Source organism: Pyxicephalus adspersus, chromosome 3 (assembly GCF_032062135.1).
Source record: "Pyxicephalus adspersus chromosome 3, UCB_Pads_2.0, whole genome shotgun sequence".
NCBI lineage: Eukaryota > Metazoa > Chordata > Amphibia > Anura > Pyxicephalidae > Pyxicephalus > Pyxicephalus adspersus.
In genome coordinates, this window is record NC_092860.1 from 128,543,960 (window position 1) to 128,567,974 (window position 24,015).

The window sequence follows — 24,015 nt, forward strand, 5'->3', positions numbered from 1 at the left end:
CTAAGCAGCATTTGCTAGAAAACTGAGTGGGGGACACTTGGGATGGGGGCAACACCAGGCTGTAATAATATCATTGTGTAGCCCTGGCCTGGTGTTGAAGCCCTATTAAGATGAGCAACTCAGCTCATCAGGAGCCGGGCATGTGTATTAGGGAAGCTGGAAGCACAAGACAGGCAGCCCTAAGTGGTAATCGGATAGAGGAGATTGATCTAGAAAAGCCACATGGAGTGTGATCTGAGGGCTGGGAATTTTAGAGGAACCTAGTCGCACCAGGAAAAAAGTGGCAAGAGCTAATTTAGTTATTCCTTTCAGACCAGCCATGCACAGAGGCTGACCCAATAGTATATCCCAGGCCAAACCTTCTTCAGTACAGCAACACTGGCAAAATCTGTGTTGAATATCTCCAGAATGACGGCAGGAGATTCCAGCCCTTCTAGCTTCTAAGATACTGCATCCAGGAGAACAACCCAAAGTAGGGGTATGGACCTTTAGACCATCTTCTGTGTGAATTCTGCTTGATACTTTAAGTTTTAGTAAGGGGACTGCTCCATCTATCCACCACTTGTTAAAGCTGTGTACATGCGTGCAATTTTTGTCATTGGAAAGGATCTTTCACGATCCTTTCCAACGACAAAGGACTACACGATGCATGAACGGTGCTGTACATACAGCACCGTTCTGCTCTATGGAGAGGGGAGGGGGAGAGCGACGGAGCAGCACCCTGCTGCGCGCTCTCCCCCTTCCCTTGCATTAGGATCACCCGTTGTTCATCGTTCGTGGATCCGCCAGGACGGATCCACGGACGATGAACGACGCCGACTGTACACACGCCAAATTCTCGCCCGATATCTGGAATCACCCTTTAGGAGAATATTTGCATACTAAATTACAAAATATCCTTTTGGGTTTGGGTGTCTTCCAAAGTTTCCCAGGGTAGGGGCATTCAAAACTTCACTTACCCCTTTATGGTTTAGTTGCACTTCTAGGGGAAGACTTTAAATCTCAGTATGCAGTTTTTTATCTCTACAATTTTTTCATGGTATATACCTAAACTTTAAATAGTTCTTTAAAAACATATACCCTATCCTTAATAATGTGCACACAATGATGCTGGCAACAGCTCGTAATGGTTCAAAATGTAATGTGATTTAATATATATTTCACTACAGAACATGTATTTCCACTACTTTTAATAATTTTTTCTTATTAGATTTGTAGCAGGTGTGGAGATTTAATCCATTTACATGCTTCCATATATTTGGGTGAACAAGTCATACGAACTACAGTATCTCATTTTGAAATGATAGGTCATGTTCAATAAGCTCATCAAGCTTTACTGGTAGATCAGAGGCTGCAACAATTCCTGAACACTGACTTTATTCACTGGCTTGTCATCTGTGATGTTAGTTGTGGTTATATCTTGTACTGAAATTTTATAAACAAATAATTCCTGAGCCATGGGAAAGAAGTTAGTGAGATTTGGGAGCTTCATGTTTCAAGAATCATGAAAGCTAATCAATATGACTTAGTACGAGGAGTTACACTGTTGCTATGGATATAGAGACGATGTACTTTGATGCTGAGATTTTTTGTGCTTTGTGCTCTCACTTAATGACAAAAGTAAACAACAGCACCTTGGCGTTTCAGCTGCTTTACATGGGTACATTTCATTGTGTGGGCATATTAAACAACAAGTGTCAAAAAATATTAAAAAATAGAAGGAATGGATCTGTTGACCTAAAGCCCAACTGAACTTGTAGTTTAAAGCAAAATACATTCTACCACAATGGTGATATGCCCCAAAAACAAGGGGTTATTAGGGATTACAGCGTCTCAGCACTCCGGTGTGCCTATGTACAAGAACGCTATGTGTTGTGGAATTAAGCTGATTTCTCTCCGCTTTTACAGATACATTTTAGTTTTGGCAGCAATGTGGAAGAAAGGCAACATTGCCGGAGTGGTTGTTCAAGTGTGTGGTCTTCTAAACATCAATGCGTCACGTTATTGCCGACTGGTGAGGGTATTGCCGAATTATTTGTGCTGGCTGGTAGAAGCCATTGTGCTGGTTGTTGGAAGTAATTTGTGCTGGCTAGGGGTTTTTAAAATGGTTGAAAAGTATTATTGTTGGAAGACACCATTGTGCTGCCTGTTGATTATGCTAAGTGGAGGTTATTTGTGCTGTCTGGGGGTTATTCTGCTAGTTGGGGGCAATTTGGTGTTTTGAGTTAGAGTGCTTCCTTTTTGTAGTAGAATTGCAAAGGGCACCAAGATTCAAGCAGGAATATAAATGGCTTTTGTAAGGTTTGTAGACCAGGGTTCCTCCAGAGGTTGCTAGGGTTCCATGAACAACAAGCAGTTTGTGCCTCCCAGGTCAGTTTAACTGACACCAATGATTTTTTTTTGGTGTCAGTTTGGTAAGGGTGACAGGAAAGTGTTCTTCATACTGACCAACAGTCTATTGTGAGCATTAGATAAAGTAATAATAGCAATGGTCCCATTGGACCTGAAAGTTATTTCAAGGGTTTCTCCATGTTAAAAAGGTCTATAATTTAGACAATATTTATTTACCCTGGAACTTAGCTGGCTTTTGATTTGGGATCGGAAACACCCTTTGGGTCTGTTTTATTTATTTTTTTAGGAAATGAGGAAGAAAATTATTGTTTCTAAATAATTACAAAAAACATACATGGTCATAAAAATAACTGTGAACATTCTCAGAATTTTTTTTAGATAGTTAAAAACAGCAAATATCCTTTACTTAACTGCTGTTGATGAATTACACTGTGTGCCATTTTATGTATTTCTGACTTTGAAACATATTTTGTTACTTTAAAGCGTCCGGAACGTATTTGATTTCCTCTATAATAAAAACAAAACGTGCCCTCAAGTAAAAATACTTGCATGTCTAGCTGTTGGGTCATAGATAAAATTGCTAAAAGTCACTAAAATTTTACTCATTCATATTTTAGAAATAATATTTAATTTTTAGGATTCTAAAATGTGTTGTTGGTGGATTGGTTGGGGCAATTGTGATGGGCTAATGTAGGCTGGACAGGTGCATGTTATCTATAATATTGTTATCTAATATATTGTACATTGTATTACTAAAGCTTCCTTTGTTATATTTGCTGTAATCAGAGGATAAATCATAATGATATATCTGCAAAAGAGCTGCTGGGGAATCTTGCATTAGATCTGTTTTGACTCCCGCTATGTGGGATAACAGTCATGGACGATAGGGTTGATTTAGGGATTATTAACTGTTCACCCAGCAATGTAAATAATAATACAATCATATATATATATATATATATATATATATATCTCACCCTGCACATGAATGGGTATTTAAAATGCACATAGAACATTGACTTTGCTAAACAGTCTCCATTCCTTAAGTAAGTATATAGGAAATGTCAAAACAGGACTAGCTATGAAAATCTGGCTTCCTGTTGCACGATTGTCAATATTTAGTATGCTGTATGCTAGTGTCCCAATGTTTTTATACCCAGTTATCATCAGATCAGCTGATTCTTGATCCTGAAATGTTGCTAGGTTATGGTTGCCTGAATTCTCAATTTTCCTAAATTGTTTTTTTGTTTTTGCACCAGTAATTGTCACTTGGTGTAACCATGCTCGGGCCATACCACCATATTGCTGCTTCTGTGATAACAAATCACTGACATATGCACAGTCTCATCAGTCAAACTGTCTAAGCTGCAGTGTTACTGCCACACAGTATGAAAGCATTTTATTTTTTGTCTTATTCTTTATTGTTGGCATCCATTGTCTTGTCCAATGGGGGATATCCAAGATGCTTTACTGTGTTCCTATAAGAAAAAATTAACAGTATATGTTTTTTATTGCTGTGATCAAGCTACTGAGGATTGATGTATCTAATGTTTGAGGAAATGTTGCTATTGTGTGATTGAACCCACAAATACATTTTTTTTTCAACATCATTATCCTTTTTTGCTTGTTCAGTCTATGCAAATCAAAACATGGCCACATACATTCAGTCAAAATGATAAATTATGTGTGAAAAGCCAGCAGGGAGCATTTCTGAACAAATCTTGTGTGAATGTTATTGGATATGCACAGTACAGAGAGTCTAGTGATTTTAAAAAGGTGGATTATTGGTGGAAGAAATCATAACAAGTCTAATAATTTTATCACTGACTATACAAATGCACAAGCTGATTGGTCTTATGTTTTTAAATGTCATGACACATGAAGCAACTGACCTAAATGACAGCTTTTACTTTGTAAAGCCTTATGGTAAGGGTGGAGATGTGGGGAGTGGAGAAGCTCTGCTGCATTCTACCCATTCCCATCTATGCAGAGCAAAAAAAACAGCCAAGGCTTTATGTAAAGGGTTCATTCCTTCTCATCCGAAGATTTAACTAACAAGATTTTTATTTGAAAATCTTTATGTCTTTACAGAGAGATGCAGACTGGCAGAATCTGATAGGTATACCTCTGTGAATTCCCTTGTATATGCAGTCTCTGTCTACAGTTGGAATTCTATGTCCATCATGTAAAACCCTTCCCAATATAAGGCAATCGATTATTATGCATGACTGAGGGAGATTTTAGCCAGAGTGTGTTATAATGATAGTGGTTAGACAGTTAAATGGTTAGACAGTTTGATAAGTGTCAGATTATGTTCAGCAAAAGTAGCCAGTGTTAGTTTCAGAATATAAGCTTTTACAATTATCATTTATATAACTTAATGTACTAGATTTACAATGATAAGAAGAAAGGGTGCATGGTAGTAGTAAGACATATTTTATATTTTTTTTTTCTAAAAAGTATTCATAAGGTACAGCATTTGTTTAGCCAATACAAGGCTAGCAGCACATGTTCTCAGTCTTCTTACTTAAAGCGTACCTAAACTCAGAATTTTCACTTTACATAAAAGGGTAGACAACCCTTTTATGTAAGGTGAAAATTCATTTTTTTTTTTTTTTTTTTGGGGGAAAACTTTAAAAAAAAAAAAAAAAAAGGTGCAGCACTGCCTCCTAATTCTCAACCGCCTAGGTGGTCGAGAATGAATGGGGGCGCAAAGCCCCCCCCAAATTAGCCAATTTCACACATGTTCAGTGAGATCCGCAAACTTTATTGTTCATACTACGTCACCCGAATGAAGAATGAAGAACCCGGAAAAAAAGACGAAGATGGTGGCGCTTGGAGCACCCCCCCCCCCCGGGATGACGCGGGACCAGATGCAGGACACCCCCGGAGCAATCTGTTTGCCCTCTGGGATTGTAGGTGTATTTTTTTTTGTTTTGAGTTTAGTTCCTCATTAAGTGCTGGTTTCTGTTTTCATACTAACATGAAGATGTACACACTTATAAAATTCATTTGTAAAAACATCTGTTTATTAATTTGCTTGTAAGACCAAGCTGCTGTTAATGGAAATCTATTGTAAGTAGATTCAATGTAGATTATTACAGGTTGATCATTGTGGATTATTACAAATTTTTGTTCACACCGAAAGATCCCCCTCCTACCCTTTCCCACATAAGCAAACTTAGAATCAGACACAGACAATCATGACACAGATCTCCTAAAAATACTATATAAGCACAGTTGCCTAATTTCCTGGTGTTGTACATATGTTGTTGGTGTGGCTTGGATCTTTTATTGATTTGGGAGTGTTCCACAGGTATTGGAGCTTTTCATGGTTGGTGGTCAGATAGTTCTGATATGAGTCGTTTCTGATTTGGATTTGAGGCTATCATGACCTTAGAATAGAACTTGAAATTTCAGCAATCCAAAATCAAATTCTAAATTCTGATATCCTGGATATCATCCAGTAACAGGCCGCTGCATCTTGTACAGAGAGCTTGTCCCAGTGCAGCACTTTATAAAAACAGTGTATGGCTGGGCAATGCCATTTTCTGATAATGTTAGTCAGGGACAGACTTTGTATCTAACAGGGACAAATGTGATTTTAAAAAAAAGGAAGCCAGACAGTGCTTGCCGATAACTTGCTGATACTTAGGAGGAAAAGTACTTGACGGCAAGTGCTTTTAGGAAAATAGGTTTGGGAACATTGTGACTATTACTAAGTGAAATCATAGCAATTTTTTCAGTTACAGAATGGCATTTTTTCCCATTGTTGCTAATTATATTGGCATAGTTTTTCTTATTGTCACTGTTCACCAAGTGAAACCTCAACAGTTATTTCCAGATATATACAGGCAAGTTTTGCCAATTTTTTTTACGCACAAAATGGCCAGTTTTCATATTGTTGAAAAAGTAACATCACAGCAAAGAGTTTTAGATGCATGGGAAATTTTTTCCATTGTTGTTTTTAAAATTCACCTGTTTTTAGGTGAATGGAACAGAATAATAGATTCTATGCTCTCCATGCTGTCTACGATTCTTATTATTGGCTAATGAAACAATTTTTGGTGTTTTTTCACAAAACAAAATTCATTTAAAAAAATGAATTTCAACTTGAATTTCATTTTTAATCTTGTTGGATTGTCTTGATCAATCTGAATAGATTTGATTTTTTCCATTTCACTCGCTTCTACCTACTACTATTCACACCACAGTATCATTGCATTTGTTTACTTGCAATGATTAATTCTTGTAACTTTTAACTAAAATAAACCCATGAGGGGTAATTGTCTGTAAAAACTAGATCAATACCTTTACAACTTTTTGAAAAACATTGTTTTTGAATATAGTGGGGAAGAATTAGATATACGATCAATGGTGATCACATCAACTTTGACAACCACCAACCAATAAAACACTCCTCCTCATTGAACTTGCCAGTGAGTTTACTGTGCAATATTTATCCTAGATACTAGAAGTCAGGAGGCAGCAGGACCCTGTAATTAACATACACACTACACAGAAGGCATTGGCTGACAGCTGTGGACAGGTAAGTTTAGTTTGCCAACTGCTTAAATGTCAGCTTGGATTTGGACACCCAGAATCAAAATTTGTGCCCCAGCTGACCCTGCATTAAACTGTGGCAAGTTTGAGCAACTTTACTCTCTGAAAAAAATCCCTGTATATGGTGGGAATTCACTATTGATACTGATTGGGGCCATTTTAAAGTGGGCAAAGTCTAGGATTATAAGGATAAAGAAAATCAATTTCAGTACAGGTTCTGCATAGTACTAAGTGCTAAGTCAACCCACAACAAAACGGGGGTAAATTAACCCTTATTTAGGAATTAGGTTAGTGTTATGTTTAAAAACATTAGATTATGTTTTTGGTGGATTTTATTGTTATGGTCACTTTTTGAAAACTAAGTGTTGCAAAGTATTCCCAGCCATTTTTTTTTATTGAGAAGGGTATCTGGGTATTTTTTGTCCTTAAGACAAAACAGGAAATAAGGGCAAATTTCTTTAAAGTGCACAAAATTTTCATTCCAGAAAGATGTTGCTGGAACAGTTGTCCCTACTAAACTAGGGGAAGAAACTTCTCCCAGAGTGACATATGACAACATATGACACAGAGTGACAACGCCAGAATCCAGAGACACAACCCACCCACCTCCCTAGGCCTGCAATGGAGACGTGGTCCGCGGCTCTGGCCGGTGTGCCCCCCCGACCAGGGTCCTTCTCCTGACCTCACTGGGGGGTGAACCAGCCAGAGCTGTAGGCCACCGCTGATCTCCATGCTCTCGCAGCCCATCTGTCAGACGGCCATGGACCGGGGGGGACTCCTGTTCAAGCAGACTCCTCTGTTGCCAATGCTGGTATCACTATGCTTACTGAACACAGTAAGACCAATGGAAATCCAGTAATCTGACTGCTTATATCCAGCTATGTATGTATGTATGTTATGTATACTATGTACATTAAAATATTTTGGGTTTTGATGGAATAAGCAAAAAACCACAGCTATTAGAGAACTACATAGATAGATTTCCTGTTTTCCTGCCGTAAAAAGGCAGTCTAGTGCAGAAATGTAAATACGTGAAGCTTGTAGTTGTCACTACACTTTAGGCTCAATTTTCTCCATTCTGTAAAATTTGAAGACTTCCAACTAGAAGGTCAGGAGAAAACCTTTTTTTACCTTGTTCTAAAAACCCAAGCTAATCCATGTAATTTTTCATAATCTAAACATAAGTATTTGCCTGGCTGCATCACAAAGTGGACAATCATTTGAGTGATTTTCTCTTTCTTTTTCTTGCTTTTACAATGGTGATTCGTAAAAAAGAAGCTTTTAACCAAAATGTCACAGGAACTTCTGCAGTTTCTGTTAAATGGCCAATATACTGGTAACACACTGGGGGGGGGGGGGGAATAAGGAGACGGTTTTAAACATATTATATTTTAATCTGCAAAGACCAAAGGAAAGAAAATAATCATGGCAAGCAATTTATTTACAGAAAACTGTACAAAAGCAAATTAAATTATGTAAAATATTTCATAAATAGAAGTGGACTAGCGTTTAATACATTTTGTTTGTTTAGCATAGCTGCGTGCATAGTGACTTATAATAAACAATACTAAATTGTTCTTTGCTTCACTATCAACATCCAAGTTGCAGAACAATAGTCAATGATTAATATTACAAACAGATCCTACCACATTGTATGAGAGTGTTTTCAGTTCTTTTAAGGAAAGTTACAGATAATGAAAACTATCCCAGCTTGAAGTTAAAAAAAAAAGTTGATTTTTGCCTATAGCAACTAAAACCAATGTGGTTCTTTTTGTTCTTTCTTTTGCCCTGCTTGGGTTTTTCATAGAGAAGAAAAAAAGAAAAAAAAAGCCTTCTGTTTAGATTATGTTCCTTTCTCTGCTTAAAAAAACATATTTTCATCTTTTCTCTGAAACTCAAGGCAGCAAGCCAGCCAGTCCAGAATCAAATTCAATACAATTAAATGCAGTTCTGAAGGAGCAACATACAGAGGGATTGAGGTTACAGACTTTATATATTCATATTTACTTATATACACACATATAAAGTAGTTAAGCTATTATGCAATATTCTAGAAATGTCATGTAAAAAGGCATGCACACTTCATCTGAAATCCTAATGCGGTATTTGTATGAATATTATACAAACAAGATGAGGAGCAGTAAAACACAACTGATGAAAAATAATAATAGATAATCAAATAAAGTGATTTGCTTACTTGACTCTGGACTTGTGTACTCAATATTATGTACAGTTAGAACACAAGCCCAAGTGTATAACACATATTGCAAGGATGCTCCTCCATACCAATGTTGAAAACCCCTCAGAGAATAAACAATTTGTTTAAATTGGTCCTCATTAAAAAAGGAGTTTTTTTTCACATTTTGGACATGTATAAATCATGGGGAAAAAAATCATATGGAATACAAAGAATTGTTCAAGTAGGGATGAGCCCAGTACCCTTTATCTTTCAAATCTCACCACCATCTTACAACAATAACAGGTATAAAAGGCACATTGCAGCATTTGCATTCACTTCTTTTTTGTTTTTATTTTTTTCTCTATGTTTTTGTTTTTGTTTGCATTATACTTTTTTTCTACAAAACCTTTAAATATATGTAAAGGTAACATACAGAAACTATGTAAATTAAATTGGAAATTACAAAAGAAAAAAAAAAAAAAAGGAAATACTGCTCTCTTTATCATGCCAAACCAAGTGAATAGAGTAATCAACATGTGATAGTATGAGGGTTACTTTATTGATTGTTCCACTAAAAATGATGTGTACATACAAAGGTTGTATTTCTTTTTAATTCGATTTAGCTCTAACAAAATGTAATTGCATAAAATGATGGTGTATTATAGAAGGTTGTTTTTCCAATGGAGGAAAAAAAATGTTGAATGATTTAAAAGTTATGTTCAACTATGGTTTCCATTAATGCCATTTTTTTCTATTACAACTGTATTTTTACTAAGCAAATAAAGTATACTGGTTAAAAAAAATCAGGTTTGCATAAAGTATGCCTAAATAATTGACTATGCAGACAGGAGATGCATGCAGTAAAACTCCATAGTTCATATACAAAAGCATTTGATGAATTGTCGTTTTCAACAAGTACTTACAAATTTTACAACACTTTATAACTTCAGTGATGTCATATTTCAGATCCATTTTCCTATGTATGTCTATGTCTATCAGGTAATGTGCATTTATGTTAGTATGACTGTGTTTTGTAACTACCATGCACAAAGCAAATTAAAACAAAATGGCTAAAGGGCCCCCAAAGAGAGAAAAAAATAATAACAGCTACACACTCAAAATATTACATTTAATAAATGAAGTACTGCATTAAATTTAGTTATAAAAATAACCTATTTAGACACAATTAAGTGTATTTGCATAATAAATTGAGTGGAAATGATAACTACTTATAATTGAATGCTTTTTATTTACTTCCCTAAGTCTGAAAAGTGTACTATTTATTCTCTTACCATATAAAGTGTCACCTGAGAGACTTTTACTGATCACTGGGGATAATAAGTGTTTGGTTTGCAGTCTCCTCCTAGGTAACAGGAATGATCTGTACACCTTGGTGAATTCTTGTAATTTGGATAAACCAAATAGATCACTTCTTATCTGCCAAAGGCAAATTTATTTTCCCACTGTATTTCTGTTTCCTTTGAACAGGCTCAATTCATAAAGCTAACACACCAGGTCTAAAATCCCCATTTTCAGAATTGACACCTATTTTAGGCTGTCCAGGCGCCCAATAAGATTTGAAAATTACAATCACCTGACTAAACATAAAGTGCCCTGGACGAGTGTTGAAGTTTTGTAAATGAGGCTGATGCTATATTATTTCTAGTTTCTATCAATCAATAATAAAAATATTTAAGGGCAATTATTTATTTCAATGCCTTTTCTAAAAATTTCATTTTTCAGTGGACTTCCCCCTTGAAAATTACAGTTATTATTTTACACTATGGCCGTTAATCAGGTGCCCATTTGGAAAAAATGGATATAATTTTTCCTTTCATGGCTAAATCCTACTTGCTTTCCACATGGCAATAGAGCAAATTACATTCTTTGCTTAAAAACCATATCATTCATATGGGTTTTTGTACCTGCAGACATACATGTTGCACTACCATATGTGTTTCTTGAAGGCCTTGTATTATACTTATTTGCTATTTGTCATATTAGCTCTTAAGTCCAAAAAACATACAGTATATGAACATGAATACATATTGCATGGATTGTTCTTTTGATGCTGGTTTCACTCGAGAATGACAATGACCAAAGATGATGCTACTTATTATTTCTGAACTGTATTTGAACTTATTGTTTAAAAATGTTACTTGCACTACACAAATGAGAATATCATTAATTGGCTAGAAGCCTCTTTGCTCTTTTAATTGTCATCAAACAGACAGAAAGGTGCTTTTTGGAAAACAGTCTTCTCAAAGTGTGAAGCAGTCCAGGTAAACACACGCAGGAGAACAATTGCAGACAGAAAAGCACAACAACCTGGGAGAACCCTTTTAGTAGTTGACGTTGGGAAAGGTTCCTTCCAAAAGCATTGTGCTTGCTTAATCTATGCTTTCGTACATATACCCTACACACAAAGAACTAAGTTTAGATTGGGTGTTCTGTTATATATATATATATTTATATATATATATATATATATATATATATGACATTATTAGTCAATATGGCTGTCCATTTGATGAAGCTTAATACAAACAGTGAATATAATATGGAAAAAGACTGTTTATAACAAATGTTCTGTTGAGATATATCTTGATCAGAGTCAACTAAGCTGTCAAAAATGAATCATTTCACAATCAGACACAATTAGAATGCTATGTTACATGCTTTTGCCTATGAATAACATTGGTGATCTGTGTTCTGTTAATCAGTCCGGTTGCCATTATATTTCTCTTGCAATCATCAATCAATGATTCATTTGTGTGAAAAGAATAGCAGTGGAAAGGCTAACACATGCATGTAATAACAATGGTCTCTGTATATCACAATATTGTCAAGCAGACATGATAATGAAGTGCCCGATATGGAGGCAAAAGTGGCAGGCAAAGCTTTTGTCTCTTTGGTGGCCCCCTCATATTTCTGTGTTATATTGTTGTAACCATAAAGTTTTGACTTGTTTCTTTGCTTGTAATATATATGAAAGAACCCTGCTGCTTCAAATAGCTCACAGGTAAACTTCTCTTCTAGTTAAAGTGTTGACAGGAGATGGCTTGTACTCCCCTGTTTGCTTAAGGGGAATATCCTCAGGATTGGCTTCTTCACTTTTACTGAACGTGGCTGCACTGAAGGTCTCATATGATGCCAGCTTTTTGTTAAGTAGATTCCTGTTGCGATCTCCCATTAGTGAAACCTCTCCATTGGCAAGCTTTTCTTGGCTATCTCGTTCATCGACTGGCATAAATGTGGAAAGCTTTGGCTGGTTCTTCGGCTTCCTTTCAGGTGATGTACGAACTGGCATCCAGCAGGAGTCAGAGTGCCCGTATTCATCGCATTCTCTTGTGCATTTACCAGTCAGAGCTACATCTGGCAAAGGTCTTGAGTCTGAAACAAAAAGAACACCATTGTTATTTATACAATGGAACCTATTTTAACTTTATGAAAACTTAAAATACAAGACAGTGGTTTATTATATGATGCCTAATGCATGTTAAACATGTTAATGTTGTGTAAAAGTATGCAATCAATATATTTGCATGTAAATCTATATATTTATCTTGACCTTAAAATGTCTAAAGACTTCAAGAAGTTACTAATGGATTACTAGAACATTAATATGTGTTTACTATGAATACCCTATTGAGTTTAGCTGGAATTGGATGGGTAAAGGGAACACATGCTTGTGTGTCATTGCTCTTATGCTCATTTACAATTTTTATTACCTTCTGTATCACTCATGAAAAGCAAGTACATAGATCAGAAAAGCCAAGAGGAATTCAGAAGACCCTAACAACCCAAAAAAATCAAGATACAGAGCTCAACCATAGCAATCTTTAGGTTTCATTTATTGTGTCTATGTTCTTTCCAACACAAAAAAAACAACCTAAGAGGCAGAACTAATGTAACCGAAAAAAGTCTTTGTTTGAGATAGTATAAATCAGTTAGCCCATACTCCATAAAATGCCATTTGTTTTAAACTATAAAAAAAAACTTTAAAGTACTATTGCTGTGGTTTGTTATATGCAGGAGGACTCAAAATGCCTAGCTGAGATTTCTTTAAACCAACTATGGGAACCTATGGCATACCATTTTGAATAATGTTAAACTATGAAAACTGACAACTTGCACAGTTCACAATAATAATGTGATGACAAATTAGCCACCAGTAATAGCAGTATAATAAAAACTGTACAAAAGCGTGGGATATAACAAGATATTCTAGACTATTTTACATACACATAACTTCTAATGCGTATTTACAGTAATAATGTGTCCTTACAGTAAAAGAAGCATTTCTTTGTGAGTATAAAAGGAGCCAATTAAAAGTTTTTTTACATAAAAACTTCACTTCAATTGCACTGCGTCTATCTACTTTGTTATGCAGTTTGATTGCTTAAATCACCAGTTAAAAAAATAGAGGTATCATAAAAGAACAACCATTGGTAGCCATCTATAAGAAATCCAAGCTGACGGGCCATTCCTACCATCTAAACATTGTCCAAAGTATACCTTAAACTTACTACAATTTAAAATGTTTTACTACATTCACTAAGTTAAGTAAACCTTCTCTTGCGAAGTAATGATATACTTTGCTAAGACAGCCTAAACTCTTGTAGTAAATGTAAACCAATATGTAGGTTATTTTATTGTCAGTAGTCATACACCAAAGTTCAATTTTCAGTATAATCTAAGTTATTTGAAACTATTCACACATCATATTATTGATCAAGACATCAATAATAATGTGTTTATTTTTGTCACCCCTATAAACCAATCACATTTTAGTATCCATCAGTCATGAAAGAAACTGACTCCATATTATAGTTTCTACTCTTTGTAAAGTAAAATTATGTATTAATACTACAACTAGAACTAGGATTTCACTTTGCTACTAATATTCTCTTCTAGGGGCTAGGACAAACAAAAAATCAACCCTACCAATGTTCTGGCTTCCTGTTCAATAAGAGTAGTGTTAATGGCCACAAAGACTTTCTCATTTGACAGAAAGGCATCTGATATAACTAGTTCAATTTCTGGTGCAAGACTCGGTCTCAGCATCAAACAAATCAAATCTAAGGCAGGATAGTACAAGTGTACATAAAAAAAGTGCTTCCAACCTTTAACTTTATAGCCCTCAAAAGGTCTCTTTCTTATAAAAATAACTCAATATTCCATACACCACTTTTAATCTATATTAACTCACTTTGAGACTTTTCGGTCCATACTTTTCCTTTTTCCTTGCTGTGGGATTTTCCTTTAACATGTCCTCTTTCTTCTATCCTTATCACACAGGCAGGAAATCTAAAACAGTGGCTTCCTTAAATGTGTCCCTATAGCTGTTTTTTATACATAATTCAGATGTGTTCTCATTTTCTATTCTCCAGTCATCACATTTTTTTTCAAAATCCACCTTATTCTTCTTCTCAGTCACCAAACCATGCTAATACTTCTAAAATCTACTCATAAGCAATATTCAACAGCGAAAACTACAAATGACTGGTTGTTGCGGCTGGTAATCAGAGGATGGATACAATTTACTGTACTCCACATCCGCTAGCAAGGATAGATACATATTACCTAGTAGATTCAACCTGCATAAAAGCAATACGGAAATGCTCCAGACTTTACAAATGTAGTGTTATGAGCTAAAAATCTAAACCTTTAAAATAATTAAGCTGACCAAAAAATCCAAACCTTTTTTCCTTTTAATTCTAATAAAAATGAATAAATATACACTTATTATTGCTTATTACAAAATGTCGGTACAATCCAATAGTTAGGGTTTAGTGGTCATTTTACGGTTTTATTAAGTAATTGAAAAAAAGATGTTTGTGATGAGATGCTTTTCAGAATCATGTAGCATAAAATTCTCTTCTGCATTTCAATAAAAACTATGTATGTATATATCATGAAATGGGAATATGAGTTCCTAAGTAATTTACCATAATGTATCATTTTCAAAGCATTTTATCACGCAATAATATATCATTGTAAAATTCATTTGAATGCAGGATATTTTGACATTCTCTTTGAATTACATAATTTGTCATTTAAACGAACAAACATTTTATATTAGTCACATTTATAGCAGAGCGCGGAGCATTTTAATCATGGAAAAAAAAGTCAGACGAATTAAAGCAACCAAATACATCAATATAGATCCCTAATGTTTCTAACAAGTAATTTGTACAATGTGTTACATTGTATATTACATATTATATAATGTTGATGGTAAAGTGCCCACAAATGAAGCAATTACACTTTTTACTACATCAATCTTACGCTGAATAAAATAAATTGGACAGTTTGCTTTTTTTTGACATATATACAGACTGTCCGTATCAGACGATATTGATGCAAATGGAACTTTAGGAAGTTTGCTATTAAAATGATATCAACCAATCACAGCAAACCATATAAATGAATTATATGTGATGGTACCAATATCCAGTCTCTTCAAACAGCAAGTTATAGCTACAGACAGCTAAAAAGGCCAGGAAGTAAATTATCTGCTACTCTATGGGGCATGTCAAATGAAGAATTCTGCCACTGGTGATATATCACTAATAGGTGAGGTCTAATAAGATCTTCCATCCTAACCATTCAAAAGTCTTGTTGACTATTGGGAAGAGCCAGTTTTATTACATGTAAGGTACAATATCAGTGGATTAAATGTGTATTGTGATTCATTCAATGTCCATGAATGGCAAAGCAACAGCTTTACCCTAATGTCTTCCTCCCTATACTCACATTTCATTGCCATGTTCAGCTTGGGTGGAGTGAAGCATAGCAAAAAATATCTTAATCATTTATCCTTTATCATATTATATCATTTGAATCTATAAGTGAAGTACATCCAATGCAACTTCCTATAAGAATGTGACAACAATGCTGCACTGCCCCTAAGGTTTGAGTAGCTCTTTCATGTAGGCTATGGCTGTTTCCTCCATATTGGGATGAAAAGGTGTTGATGTGGTCATAACTATCAGCATTGTAACAGCTAATTCATAAGCCTGTAGCTTGTAAATTGGCACCTGAGAGTAAGGGAAATGTAAGATACAACCAGACCTGTTTATAGCCCACACATCAAAGGTGGATATATATAAATGGGGGGGGGGCAGTTTAGTAAACTTGTGGATTTGGCTTGTAGACCTGCAAAAATTCCTTTGAAATATATATATAAAAAAACTTATTTGGATGGCCGTGATTGGGCTTTGTAAACTAGTCGGGCATAGTGTATTGCTTTACTTTTGTCATGCTTTACATGTCTCTGTTAAACTGTGAAAAATAACTAGCATTACCAGTGATATATAGTAATATGAGGTTATGGGTACAAAAATATAGTCTGAACAAAATATATGATAACATTTTGGCATAGTGTTTCCAATTATTTTCCTGCTTGAATGTTTCTTCAGCAGTGTAGCCTAACTAATCATCAATACGTCTCTTAACAATACCTTTGAATTCCGCCGCAGCCCTGACTCCTGCAGTTTCTTTCCTCAGTGATGGATAACAGAAATATTGACATTTGTCAGCACATCAATTCTTAGACCACTGCCACTTGGGAGTTCTACACAGCATGCAGAAAATACAACAAGAGAACACAAGTGTTCATCACCGTCACCAGCTTATGTTACTCTCTTACTTCTTAGGGGTATTAGAAGTAGATAATCTTTTTTTTTAATTAAAAGTTTTGTTTAAAGCACAATACATATGATCTGTAACATGTGGCCTAAAGCCATAAAATGCCTTTCCTATACAGAGCTTCAGGGGGCAATTTACTAGAAGCATGTATGTTGTTCACTTAGCATAGTAAATTATTCCCTGTAAAGGATATTTTCATTGGCTTAGTTAGTGTGGAGAAAATTAACTTTGCAAAGAGTAACCAATCATGTGCAATAGTAAAAAAAGAAAAAAGATTTTTGTTTGCACACTATTGAATAGTTGAAGTAGAGTATCATCTCATTAGGTTACATGAAATATTCCTTGCAAGGGAATAATTTACTTTGCTAAGTGAACAGCCTATATTCTTTATGGAAAGCAAGCTATAAAAGCAGTATAACTCATTTTATGATCTGGACACAATTTGCAGAGATCTCAACCTAGTATAACTTTTTTTATGATGAACATGAAGGTGTTTGGAGTTGGATAACAATGGAGAGCATAGTCCATTAAACTGTGCATAAATTATAATAGTCCATTCCATCACTATATACAACTAATATATTTACTGAACTATTACATACATACAGACAACATAACCAATTCAATGTTCTGGGTATCATATAATCAGAGGCATTTGAATGCTTACTGGATGTGTGCAGGATCCCAAAGAGCCTATATCACATTGAGTATATACATTACACATTGAATTGTGTAAGTTATTGTAGACCATACACTGCCTATTGTGTAATAAGGAGAATGGATGCACAAACACACACATACACACAATGTATTCACTTCACATCATAAAGTATACAGATCCACACTAGAGACATAGATAAAGAGTGATCTGTGCAATAAACATTGCCATGTTAGTGGTACACTGCCATGTGAGGACACAATGCAATGTTAAGAACACAATGTCAGTAGAAAAACAAATCTGTCATTTATTGTGATTGCCATGTTACAGTTTTCCTGCCATATAGGAAATATGCTATCCTGTCAGATTCTTCTAAGTTAGTTGCACACTGCTATGCTAAATAGAGTGCCATGCCGGAAAATGTACTACTACTGTTAAAACCACATTGCCACGTTATAGAGATACTACTATAATAAAGATACACATTCACATTTAAGAAAAGATGTCATATTAAAGATGCACTGGCATGTTAGAGGTACACAGCCAAGAAGGAAAATGAATATACATGGGCAAGTTAGATATACATCGCAATGCTAAGAATATACTGCCATTGAAGAGATATACTGTCATTCTATGGATATACTGCCTTACTAGAGACACACTGCTATGTTACAGATTTACCACCATACAAAGGTTATACTGCCATACTACAGATACACTTAAAGTACATGAGATATACTGTCATGCTATTGATATACTTCCATACTAGAGATATACATTATGTTACAGTTATATTGGCATGCAGGGGATACAGGTTGGAGAATAGCTACAGAGAGCCTATTTTCCAAATTGCAAGAATTGTAAAACTTTTTGAAAGTTAGTTTTTTAGAATTAAATGTCCAAGCTGGGTCCCAAAGTTCTCACAGCCAGAAGGGAACTTTGCTCAATATTGATTTAATATAGCAGCATTAAAATAAATCAAGAAATAGAGAAAGAGATGATGCTTATGACAGCTCACTGTGCACATGCACACAATAACGTGGGGACACTTCTATGGAATTGTGTAAATTCATGGAAAATGAGGGAGAGAATGGGGGATACTGAAACTTCTAGCAAACTATGGAAATGCAAGGTGCAAGGTGGAATTCTGGAATACTGTGGAAATTAATGGGAGATATGGGAGACACTAAGAGACTCATTTAGAATTCTTGCAGACTGTGGAACTGTGGTAACCTTTGGGAGATGTGGGAGACAATGGAACTTTAATCCTTAACAAACTGTAAAACTATGGAAATCAGTGGGAGCTATGGAAGGCTCAGGCAAAGTTCTGTCACACTCTAAAAATCCCTGTGGGAAGTGGGAGACATTGCAAACCTGAACAATCTAGGGATTCCCAGGAAGATAGAAATATAGGTGCCACCTAAAAAACATTGTGAATTGGCATATCTGTGAACATTTTTTTCTTTTTTGCTGAATTAGTATGCCGGGAAGTGACGTAAAAGGGGGAGGGAGAAGAAGAGTGAAAAGGGGGATGATTCGGAAAGGGAGGGTCTTTTTTCAGTGTGACGGAGAAAAGGAAGGAAGTTTTTCCCAACCGCCCACCCTGTTTAGGTGTGTCCGTGAGGTCCTTGAGAGAAGGTGTTGTATTGGACTGTTTCAGTGGGGGTGAGGGTCTCATCTATGCTATGGGACCCTCGGTAAGGTTGTAGTTGGGAGTGTTTAAATTGTTTAGTTGTAGGGATGCGAGTGCTGCTGGTATCGTTCCCGAGCTTGAGGTGCGGCTGGGAGCATTACATATCACGGTGGTGCAGACCCATTAGGTGCAAGGGGTTACAATAGTGGGGTCTTCGAGGACCAGTAACCAGGGGGTGTGTTTTTAAGGAAAGGATGTTTTATTAATGTATTTGTTATAAGTATTTATTATTATTTGTAAGTTGGTATTATTTGTTGATTGCTTGTTTATATTGTTATTTATGGTTAATTCTATGGTTATTTATTAAAGAGCCCTATCACAGTCATGCATTTATAAATGTACACAGAATGGTAACAGATGATTAGAATGTGTTCTGTGTACTAGAACTGGCCTTGAAAATGTAAAAACAATGGTAGCACCCTTCTACACACATATTTAAATTCTGTTGTAGGATGCATGGGCTGGTGATAGCATGGAAAAGAGCTCATGCATTGCTAGTCCTCAATATGAGGAATGCTGGCTGATATATCCATTATGTTGTATTGCTATTCAAGATGAGACTATAATTCTTTTTTTTTAAAAAACATTGTCAATAAAACAAACCCACTAGTTTAATTATTGACTGATATGAAGTGGATCAGACCATATTTGTGAATCCCTACCAGCCAGCAACTGCCCCGGGTCAGGTCACATCCCGAACTTTCTAAACTGATTTGCTTATCATTACAGTTGACATTATGGCTCTTGGCAAGAATGAAATCCAAGGCTTCAAGACTGTAATCGAAAATGCACTGAGCAAACCTGGACACAAATATTTTATTTCCATTTGTAGGTTGTAAATGTCTATTAGAAACTTCCATTTATCATATATATGCCAAACAGCTATGGCGTATTCATTATTTTGTGGTAAGGTCAGTGGAGTCCTTTGCATCAACACTGCACATAACATAGTACATGACTGCATAAGCACTTCTGCCAGGCTTTCCTATTTCATATACTATAATTGCCTGCCATATATAAAGCATTTTTTTCAGGTGCCTACATAAATGTAATTACATAGCAGAGCAAAAGCTCTGCATTTTGGATAGCTTGATGGATATAAATGCAACAAAGTAGTCATGTGATTTTTAACATACGTTGTAATCTCCTTATGGACATTTTCACATGCATTACAGAAAAAATAGTAAATGAGTGGAGTATGTACAGAAAATACACTATACTAAGATAATGATTCCGGACTTCTGGAGTCTAAAGATATTTGCAATCTAAATTTAGCTTGCATCTTACATGTAAGTTTTAGCACAAAACAGATCTGTCTGTAGCAGTGATCTGGATTCTTCCAGCCATTTTATTGAGGATTTTACAGATAAGGGATTTTATTAGAATTTGATGCAATGGATTAGGATTTGCAGACATCTATGATAACATATGGATAAGAGTACGTACCAGATACTAGCTAGCAGTTTAAGTTTAAAGCAACGTAACCTGCCAGATCATTACAATACATATCAGTCTATGAAAAGAAACATGCTAATAGCAATAACCCATCAGTATTTCAAAGTAAAGCAACCCAATAGAATACAATTTTTCCCTGACATAAATATCTTCTAAATGGTTACCAAACCCTAAACATTGCAATTGTCTTTCGACATGTTGCATTCAGTAGGTGGTCAGTAAAAAGAATGCATAGTGCAGAGTGGAACATTTTAACATTTTTTTATTAATATAATTGTATTTCTGGTATTTATTTTCTTTCTGTTTCTTACTTTTTTCCCCACAAAAAATTAGACTGTGGCTTACTTCAAATACCATACATATTTTTTTTTGCCGTTTGCCTTTCCTGCTGTACAAAAAACAGGAACCCTATCTATAGTCATACTGTCATGTTTAAAGTGAACTAGACTATGCACACTAATATAGTTACATATTCTGAAGAAGTTGCAAATACACTTTGAAGCTAGCCATTAGTTACCTCTGTAGCTAAAGGCATAGTGGAGAAATGAATTTTCAAAGTTCCTTACAGCACCAATTACATCTCAACTTTATGGCAGGCTTCCAGCCTTTCAAAAGAAACAACCAGCAGATATAAAAATTTGTTAGAAACCCACTAAAACCCAGCTTTAGAATCCTTGATGTTTGAGATCTTTGAAAATATATTGCTACAGAGTACAAGCAACTGGAAGGGTCAGTAAGGGATTGTTAAAAAGCTATTTTACAGCTTGTTAAGCATATGTATATAGTTTATGGTCTACAGTCTGTGCACAGGTGCACTTTAAGTAACCAGGCTGATCGTTGTTACTGTTTTTGGCTTTCTCTCTGTATTCCTTTGATTCTTACTTTAGAAATCACAGATATGCAGAGCCTGTTGTGGTAAAATAGTAATAAGTCAAGCAGTCCTCTAATGGCCATGACATGTCTATGGCAATATTCTTTACAACCGATTTCTATACTCTAGTGTGTAACATGGTCCCTTTAAGTTTCTTTTGGATTTCATCCCAGTTCTGTAAGTCATCAGATGTAAGCCCGATTTCCAAAAGTTAAACACATTTATTGTATATACCAACCTGAGAAAAGTGATAATCTCCAGTGGGAGGTTTATCTTTTCCCCTCCATTCAGCTGCCAGGGAGCATCTAGCGGCTGATAAGCGTGAGTTATGAGCTTATTCTTGAGGGGATAATAAGGTTATATTGGCAATCCAAGGAGAATTGTCCATAGGTCTAAAGGAAATTTTATATCTCTGACTTCCTCAGTTTGAGCAATAATTATTTTTTCAGAAAGGTTTAATCAATTGGTAAGGCTGATATGGTGACCTTTAATACTATATATATATATATATATATATATATATATAATATCGGTGTGTGAATATATATATATATATATATATATATATATATAATATCGGTGTGTGAATGTATGTGTATATATATATATATATATATATTATATCGGTGTGTGAATGTATGTATATATATATATATATATATATATATATATATATATACATACACGGTATATATATTTATATATTTATGTTATGATGCACACTTCTTCACTACAATTTTTGTTTGACTTATTTATAAATCAAAAAAAAAAATCAATCCTTCAAGTGCAAGGTTGGATCAAAACAGCAAACTAACTATTCTTGACAGAGTGATGCTAGACTTTGAGCCTATGGGCCATTTGGTGAACATCCTTTTCTTGCTCACCGTAAACAAATATTTTAAAGAAAATTCACATCCAATCATCTGCAGTGCCAAACAGGTTTTCTATGTTTAATGGGGAAAATATATGATTTCTACATCTAACATACATCTTTCCCCTGCACAGACATACAGTAAATACCAAATTATTATTATTGTTGTTGTTAATAAGCAGTAGTTATATTGGGCCAACATATTAAAGAGGGGTGGCAAATGACAGATGCAAACACTGACACAGGAGGAGTACTAGATTTTAATATAAGTGTGTGTGTATAACTACATGTTTAAAATAAATAAATACATATGGTTTACATCACAATGTAAATAATTTTTTTACTTGAATAAAATACCACACATAGAAGAAATCTAAAGTCAGTGGTAATGGAAATGCTTTCTCAGCTGTTTGAATCAATAATTCCTATGTAAAATATATCTTTAACATGGCAGTGACCTTGTTTGCTTAGCAAGGATATATAAACATTAGTATGTTGGTCATACAGTGATAAACTATCATTTTACAGGTGCTTCATGTCCATGGTAAAAATATGTCTTTAAAAATACTTACATGCTTCATAACATGCATCACTACAGGTAACAACCCTAATGTACGGTAATTCAGGCCAAACATGATCCATACTATTGGTGGTGTAGGATAAATACATTATATATATATAAACATACTGCTATACCTGCTCAGCATATGATGCTGGGATTTGTCAGGTTATACTGGCATCCCAGGCGGCTGCAGGGACTGAATGAACTCCCACATAATGTGATGTACGCATGTAAGTGTAATTTTAGTGTTGTGCAACGCTGAGTTACTGAACCCTAACTTCGCTTTATTGCATCTTTACAGTGAATCTGCAACAATGTATCACTGCCTGCAATAAATCTACCAGAATATATACCCAGTAATGGATATGGATGGACCCTAAATAAATGTTAGTTTGCCAAAACAATGGGTGTCATAAAACAAAGGCAATTATTTTAACAGACAACTATTTTCACCCTTTCACCTTCAGTACATATCACACTTTTGGTTTTGGTCTCTTTCAGTCTTTGTACAGCCACTTCCTATTAACACACATTGAATCCAGAAGCTGCAATTCTCAGTTCAGATTTTCTAATAATGCAGACTATAATTAGGACCTAATGCAATGTGTGTCAGCATGCTGCTTGTATTGGAAGAATACATGATAGGAAGTTATCTCCAGAATCTGGATGAACAAGGATCATCATAGCAGAATCACCCTTTGCTTATTCCATTAAAAACTGCAAAATTAAAAAAAAAAAATAGGAGTATAGAACTGTACAGTAAAAAAAAAAAAAATATTTTTAGGTTTGTTGGATTTTTTTTTTTCAATTTGGTTACTTACACTACTATATGTATAGGGAAAATAATTAGTAAATAAACGTCCATGTAAAATAGAAAATTGTCTAAAGCATCCTAAAAAAAGAGCTGCTGCAATAATCCCAGCAGCGTTGCAGCATATCTTGACATAGGGACACTATTAAAATTCTTAAACATGTTTGAAAGAATCAGCAACTTCTTTCTCTGTACCTCAGGCAAAACAGAGTTAAACAGCAATTGAACATATCTCAAGAAGCATCTCCTGCCCCAAGGCTTTGACTGCTGTCATTTTGAATGTGGCATTATCATGTATCATTGGGATACTGGATGCCATCTCTAAAGCAGTCTAGCTGAATAAAATC

At 35.2% G+C, this 24,015-nt stretch overlaps 1 protein-coding gene across 4 annotated transcripts in view; it reads right to left on the reverse strand.

Annotated features, from left to right (window-relative positions):
* Positions 1–8,338: 8,338 nt before the first annotated feature.
* PCDH7 (protocadherin 7) overlaps positions 8,339–24,015 on the reverse strand; it is a 509,564-nt gene continuing 493,887 nt past the window's right edge. For all 4 annotated transcript variants that reach the window (XM_072406348.1, XM_072406351.1, XM_072406350.1 and 1 more), the window contains one exon: positions 8,339–12,487. In XM_072406348.1, the coding sequence (XP_072262449.1) occupies positions 12,111–12,487 (377 nt within the window). In that variant the 3' untranslated portion in view covers positions 8,339–12,110. The remainder of the gene's footprint in view (positions 12,488–24,015) is intronic.